This window comes from Triticum aestivum, chromosome 7B (genome assembly GCF_018294505.1).
Source record: "Triticum aestivum cultivar Chinese Spring chromosome 7B, IWGSC CS RefSeq v2.1, whole genome shotgun sequence".
NCBI lineage: Eukaryota > Viridiplantae > Streptophyta > Magnoliopsida > Poales > Poaceae > Triticum > Triticum aestivum.
In genome coordinates this window covers 18,665,762-18,673,002 of record NC_057813.1, presented here as the reverse complement: position 1 = coordinate 18,673,002, position 7,241 = coordinate 18,665,762, and the positions used below count along the sequence as shown (strand labels likewise).

Below are 7,241 nucleotides of genomic sequence, written 5' to 3'. Positions count from 1 at the left end.
TTTTGGCAAACTAGATGAAAAACTACTCAGAAATAAATAGAAGAAAATAAATATAACAGAAAAGAAAAAACTATACAAAAAACTACGCAGAAATAAATAGAAGAAAATAAAGCAGAAAAGAAAAAAACTATAAAAAAAATTGGGGCGCTGCCCTGTGGGCCTGCTAGGCTGCGGGCGTGCAATTACAGGCCTTAAAGGCCCATCAGACTCACAGGGCAGCGCGCAGAATTTAGGCCCACAAGCCTGCTATATAGAGGAGTTCAAAGAGGTAGCCGTGGCTGGGTTTATAAACCAGTGCGGCTGCCCTTCGCCCGGCGAGGTGGGACTAAACTTTGGGGTGGCAGCGCGAGGCCTTTAGTACCGGTTGGTGGCTCCAACCGGTACTAAAGATCACCCTTTAGTACCGATTGGAGCCACCAACCGGTACTAAAGGCCTACTCTTCACGCCTCTTGGCCTGGCCAAAGTTGGCCTTTAGTACCGGTTGGTGGCTCCACCCGGTACTAAAGGCCCATCCTATATATATAGCACTTACGAAAATTTCAGTTACATCTCCCCACTTTCGTCTCCAACCTCTCGACATCGCCGCGCGCCGCCGCCCCGAACGCCGCCGCCCGTCGTCGTCGCTGTCCCCGCCGCCGCCCGTCGTCTCGCGCCGCCGCCCCGAACGCCGCCGCCGTCTGTCGTCGTCGCCGCGGTCCCATACGTCTCTCGCACCCGCGCGCCGGCGCCCCCGCCCCGTACGCCGGCGCCCCCGCTCGTACGTACGGGGCGGCGGCGTACGGGGCGGCGTACACACACATACACACATATACACACACTACACACATACACACACACACACACACATTTTTTAATTATTTTCTGTTTTCTGTTTTCTGTTTTTTAGAAAATTTAATTAGATATTAATTATCTAGGTATGTGAGATTTGAACTAGTTGAATAATTAATATAACTAGTTTATTTTTATTAAGAAAATTGTCGAACTAGTTTATTTAGGTATATGAGATTTGAACTAGTTGAATAATTAATATAACTAGTTTATTTTTAGTAAGAAAATTGTCGTATCTGAGATTTGATTATCTAATTAAAATATTATTTGTTAATGAGTTTTTCTGTTTATTTAATGTTTTTATATATTTTGAGTTTATATAAATGTTAGATTAATGTCGAATGTTAGATGAATTAGATAGAAAAGTTAAATATATAGTAATGTCAATTGTTAGAGATGAATATAGTTAGATATATATTTGAATTGGCTAGATATTAATTGATGTTAGATAGTAATAAGTGTTTAATGTTTCACCTAAGTGGGATAAGTCTGAGAAAGAGATGGAGGATTAGAACTAGTTTATTTTTAGTAAATGCTTAGTGAACTTGTTGAATTAATATATAGAACTAGTTTATTTTTAGTAAATGCTTAGTTGAACTAGTTGAATTAATATATAGAACTAGTTTATTTTTAGTAAATGCTTAGTTGAACTAATTGAATTAATATAACTAGTTTATTTTTAGTAAATGCTTAGTTGAACTAATTGAATTAATATAACTAGTTTATTTTAGTAAATGCTTAGTTGAATTAATAGAAGTAGTTGAATTAATTGAATTAGTAAGTGTTTAATGTTTCGCCTAATATGAACATAGGAAATGTCGTCTGACGACGGAAAAATTTTTGGTATGTGCACATACTGTGAAGACGAGCGCGGCCAGTGCGACAGAAATTTCCTTGTTGATGGTAGGCGATTCAGCATCAAGCTGGATGAGACTTGCGAATTCGATACAGTAAGTCACAACGACAAGTCTGTTTTCGTAATTAAGCATGACTTATATATGCTTCATTTGCCTGACTTATAATTTTTAATTTTCACTATTCTACTACCGCATCCCATGCCATGCAAGAATTTTTGTCTTGGATAAGATAGGTTTCAAAGATATGGAAACTATGGAGGTAAAGAGAGCTTACCTGAAAACTAAGCATGATGGTTATACTTTCAACGTCAAAGTATACAATGCACACACGTACACCTATTTTGAATGCAAAACTTGGCAAGCACTATGCAAGGCTTATGCATTTGAGCCTGGTATGGTTATCACCTTTGACATTCGTCCAAAAGATGATATTGAAGGTAATAGAGACATATGGGTCGATGTGCAGACGCCTCCAGTTCTACCATTATATGAGTTCTTCTCAAATATATTTTTGTCTTTGATATTGCTTATTTCAAAAATAACTGACAACTAATTTCTATTGACAGCTTATCTCCATTCAACCAAACATGTCCGGCGCTTGGTAGACAGGACCTTCTACTGTCCCGGAGCTGAACTAAACTGCGAGGAGATAAGTCATTATGTTTCATGGCTTGAGGATCTTCATACTGTCAAGACAAATTTTTTTCCTGCACTTGGAAATGTTAGTACTCAAAACGTGCGCCCAATAGTGATGGTATTGAACTACGGTCACATCTATTTAGGAATGATGGTAAGATATTTACTATTTGTCCTCAGTGCATATTTTGCATACATATTTTTTTTGCTAAACTTTCATTGCTAAGTATATTAATTAAGTACTATACGATGTTCTTCAACAGGGACTCCCGATGACAGTTGTGCCTCAGGGGATCGAGACTAAAGGTCAGATGTCAATTGTTAGCTTAAGGCCAAGATATCCTGCATTGCACAAGAATGCATTTAGGATTTCTAGAAGCGATGAATGCTTAATAGTGAAAGATTGGAGGAAAATTGTTAATGATCGCAGAGAAGTACTAGGGGGCAGCAATGAGAAGCGCAGCCCACGATTAGGAGACAGGTTCATCGGCATGCTCCAGTATGATCAATCAGGAGAGCTATACATGTTCTATGCTATTTTACCAGAGAGAGAGAGAGAGTAGCTAGCAGGAGTGATTTAGCTAGTTCTTCATGCTGCTCTTAATTAGTACTTGTCCTTTCATGTCCGTGTTCTTCGTTCTGAACTTAAGTGATTTGCTTTTGTGGTGTTATATATGAACGCTTATAATATCATGACAATCATGTTGAGCTCGATGATTGGTTCTACTAGAAATTCTATTTATCTTTACCTACTAATAAACCACGTAGTGCTTCTGGTCGTACGTCGTCGCCATTTTTATAAAAAAGTCCCTTTGCTTTTCGAAAATAGAACCCGCAGTCCTTTCTTTAGTGAATCTGGAAAAACGCTTCGGTTTTACAAAAAAGACCCTACGTTTGTTTGATATTCAGTCCGTGGTCCCTGATTCATCTTATCCAAAACTCCTCCCTTTCCAGCGATGGCAGCGATGGCGGAGCACGAGCAGGTGAGGGCGGCGCCTTCGTCGGACGGCTAGCCGCAGCGGAGGAGAAGGCGGACGCCATGGGTGCGGCTACAGACGAGGCGGAGGAGAAGGCGGACGCCATGGGCTTGCTGCACGGCTACAGCCGAGGCGGAGGAGAAGGCGGACGCCGTGGGCGTTCATGGAGGATGGTACGCCGGCCGCGTCAAGTCCCCTGCCCCCGGCCACCGGCGCCTGTTCTCGGCCTCCATTGCCCGGAGGCGTGCCCCTGCTCTCGGCCTTCGCGTCTGCTTCGTCTGCATCACGCCAGCGCCGCCCTCGTCGTCGCGGCGTTCTTCTGCTTCCGGCGTTGCCCCGTCGCCCATGCGCCGAGTTCTCCTGCGGCCTCTGTTCTTCCGCAACGAGTAGCAGCAGGTCGTCTGCGGTTGCGGCAGCGGTGTAGGCGAGCGAGGCAGAGGAGCGGTCAACACCGGCGTCGAGGGCAAGGTAGGCCGGGCGCAGTGTCCTCCGGCGTGTGGTTGCGCATTTGTACGGCGCAGGAGGCTGGGCGCGTCGATTCGGGTGAGGGGAGTGGGTTCCAGATCTGGTCGAGGACGGGGCAACCGGCGGCGGCGGCATGGCTGACGCTGGACGGAGAGAGAGGCAGAGCAAGGCACGCTGAATCGCTGGATGGCGCACCTCCCCTAGCCTCCTTCCTCTCCCAGTCGTTGGGGAAGCAGGACCTTCCACCTCTGCTGGACGCCCTTCCCTGGTCGACGACGAGCGATGCGGGCTGGCACGGTGGCACCCTTCCGTTGTGGAGTACCATACTAGGACGACGGCGGTTAAGGTCAACGCCCTGCTCGTCGCCCCCATCTGCTGCTCGATGCGCCCATCCCCTCACTGGTTGAGCTCAATGCCACCTTGCTCTGCCTCCGGCAGTCATTTCATCCAATCTGGCTGGTCCGCTCCCCACCTCGGCGGCTCCTTCAGTCCGGCAGCACACCACGCTCAAGCCTCCACCACCCCAACTCCTCAAGGTATAAGATTTGCTTTTTGTTTATACAGAGGATGCAAGATTCTACTGCTGCCGTGTAATAAGTAGCACTTGCAGTTAAAGTAGACAAGGAGCTCCGCTCTACCTCTCATCTCTCTCCCTGTCCTAGTGGTCACGGGCTGATGTTGCTGCTCCTCTCCTTCAGGATCTATCTCTTTCTCTTTGTCTCTCACCCTCTCATGGATTGACAACTGCATTCTTCCCAAATTAATGTGTGCCTCTGTTCTTGATATTACGCCCACACCATGTTTGATGTTATGCTTATGAGGAGTTGAACTTCATTTTTTTTCAGGCTTTTCTTTGATGTATCAGGCATTCAGGCTGGTGTAATTTGTTTTCAGAAGTGAACATGTTGTACAGTCCAATGTATCTACAAAAATTAAGTTATGGTGAGTTGTTCATCATGTTGCTTGCATATTTTTTGTCTAACAAGCTGGATACTTCAGTTTTGAATATAAACATTGAGTAGGTGCTCAAATATTTTGCTAATGATAGTTTCCAACTTGCTTTTTAGCAGAGCTACAAAACTATTAGCAGCTTTTAATTATGTGTACTTAAAATGGATTTGGTGTCCAGGACATGTGGAGTTGAGATCAGGTTGAATTATGTGCTGATGTTCTTCGATAGTATAATTGTTCTTCTCCTTTAACATGATGCACCATTGACTTATTTTTTTAGATGCTCAAATACGCAGAGTAATGACATCCTGTATGCGCTTGGACACCCAGCAGATTGAAAATATAGAAGCAAAGATATCCAATACGAGGCCACGATGCCCGACAGAGATGCAGCCAATACGCGCCCAATCTTTATTTCTTGATGTTGGAACAACAAATAAGAGCATGTTCATGTTTATTTATTATGGTTTTTTTTCGAGAAATTTTGGGGATTTACAAGCTGAAATTATTGACTGTCTGAAAAAATGTTTTAACCAAAACTGTTTGAACAATGTGCCCTGGTTCTGCATTCATGGAACTGTAAAAAAAATTGAACAAGTTCAGTCGGAGTTTTGTTCCTGTTAATATTCCATTCTTAGTGTCAGTTTCTTTCCACTTGCTCATCTTTTAATGTTGAACTATACATGTACTTATTATTAAAGTTTTGTTGTCTTCCTAAACTAATTAGATTTTTTTAAGCACTACTGAACTAATTGGATGCCATCTTAAATTACCTTCCCTTTGACATTATTGTACAGATTCCTGAAACACTGTCCAGAATTCCACTGCTACAGAATTGAAATTCGATAGCACATGGTAAACCAGCTTTGATTCAGCAGGGTTATTAGCTTAGCTTCGACTATTTTTAGTTCCTACAAGAGCAAATGATACGCTTATGTCAGTAGTTTTTAGATATATTCACTGGCTTCAGATTCTGCTGATGGATTTTTATGCTCTGTTCTGCTTCTAGAGCTTGTGAATGATGTTCATTGTTGTTTGAAAGATGCACTTTTTTTATGCCTATATGTAAACGATGCAATTACTGGCTGAGAGATACACTTATTGGTGCTGTTCTGAAATGATGTTCATTACTGTTCTACAGATGCAGTAGACTGATGTTTATTGTTGTTTTGTTATTGTACAGAACGAGGACGGATCCAAGGTTGAGTACTGGGTGTGGAACCCCTTTAGATCCAAGTTGGCTGCTGTTGTACTCTGTGGTGTGGACAACATCTGGATTGTAAGTCTTTTTTGATGATTCCTTCCGGTGCCCTATCATACTCATTGCTCTTCAGTTAACGAAATGAATGCACATCGGCAACACAGGCAGTAGCAGAATGGGGTATAATGAATGTTTTGTTTGAGTCTGACTATCAAACGCTGGTTCGTGTTTCTAGATTTTCTAGCTAAGGGCTGGTTTTGTTTAGCTGGAACACAAATCACGATCAGATGTACCTATTATGACGATTTCGGGTCCGTGCTAACTATTTCTAATTTTGAAATTATTCCTCAGAACACATGATTACATTACATTACACACTGAAAAATGGTGCAAAGTGGAAGTTGGTACTAAAGCGGATAGCTCTTTTTGATCTGCACAGAAATTTCAGTAATAATATGTGCCACTCATTTTGTTACCAAAAGATGGGATGATTTTTACACTTTGTTTCCTGGTCCCCTTTCCATTTTGACAAATTTATTATCCCGAAGTTTACACATAATGATGAAATATTCTGTGGTAGTATGTCGAATGCAGTTTAGTATATTCCCGTTGGTTCTGTAGTGATTTTTAGCTCCGACCATTTTCTCTCTAATTTTATTTTAGGGTCTACTCTTTAAAAGTTTTTATTATGTTTTTCTTTAAAATAAAAGATTGATACAAAAATGGCACCTACTATCATTACAGGTCCGAGGAATTACAGCTTGGGGACTTGGGAGGCGATCGTAAAAGCGGTGTGCTACAGTGTAATGCACTAGCAATATGTGAAGATTTTTTTAAGGAGGGGGTTAATAAACAATCAGAAAATTCTTTTGCCCCCTCAGAAAACTATGTTCCGTGTTTGGCCCCTCTGGGCATTGATGTGAAGCTATACAGTCGTGTAATATGACCAAACTCATCACCTCGGGGTTGATCACATTCGTCGTGAATAGGTGGATAACATGACCATCATCGACAATGGTGGCAAGCAAGAGAAGTGGAATCATAGACTAGGACGAGCGAGGATTTGTTTAACCCGTTGCAACGCACGGGCCCTTTTGCTAGTATATATATATATGCATAACGTTTACAATGTGTAGTATCGTAAAATACAGCAAACGAAAAAGAATTAAAATGGAAACACAAAATTAAATGAAAAAGAAATCATAAAACTAAAAACCCCCAAACCTTATAGTACCGGTTGGTCTTACCAACCGGTACTAAAGGGCTCCAGGCCCCTGGAGCTGGCTCGTGCCACGTGGTTGCCCTTTAGCACTGGTTCATGCTGA

At 42.5% G+C, this 7,241-nt stretch overlaps 1 protein-coding gene across 8 annotated transcripts; it reads left to right on the top strand.

The window, feature by feature from the left end:
• The first annotated feature begins 4,760 nt into the window (after nucleotides 1-4,760).
• LOC123162125 (rRNA 2'-O-methyltransferase fibrillarin-like) lies at nucleotides 4,761-6,928 on the top strand. Of its 8 annotated transcripts, none has more exons than XR_006481052.1 (5): nucleotides 4,766-4,914; nucleotides 5,012-5,181; nucleotides 5,513-5,570; nucleotides 5,899-5,994; nucleotides 6,661-6,928. XR_006481052.1 is itself a non-coding variant. In XM_044579923.1 (4 exons), exons 1-4 carry the CDS (start codon nucleotides 4,877-4,879, stop codon nucleotides 6,700-6,702), a joined length of 276 nt encoding a protein of 91 aa, XP_044435858.1. In that variant the 5' UTR covers nucleotides 4,766-4,876; the 3' UTR covers nucleotides 6,703-6,928. The 8 variants fall into 8 exon arrangements, 2 of the variants coding, with proteins under 2 accessions (XP_044435858.1, XP_044435857.1); XR_006481054.1 differs by having other exon boundaries at nucleotides 4,996-5,181; XR_006481050.1 differs by having other exon boundaries at nucleotides 4,761-5,181.
• Nucleotides 6,929-7,241: the final 313 nt, after the last annotated feature.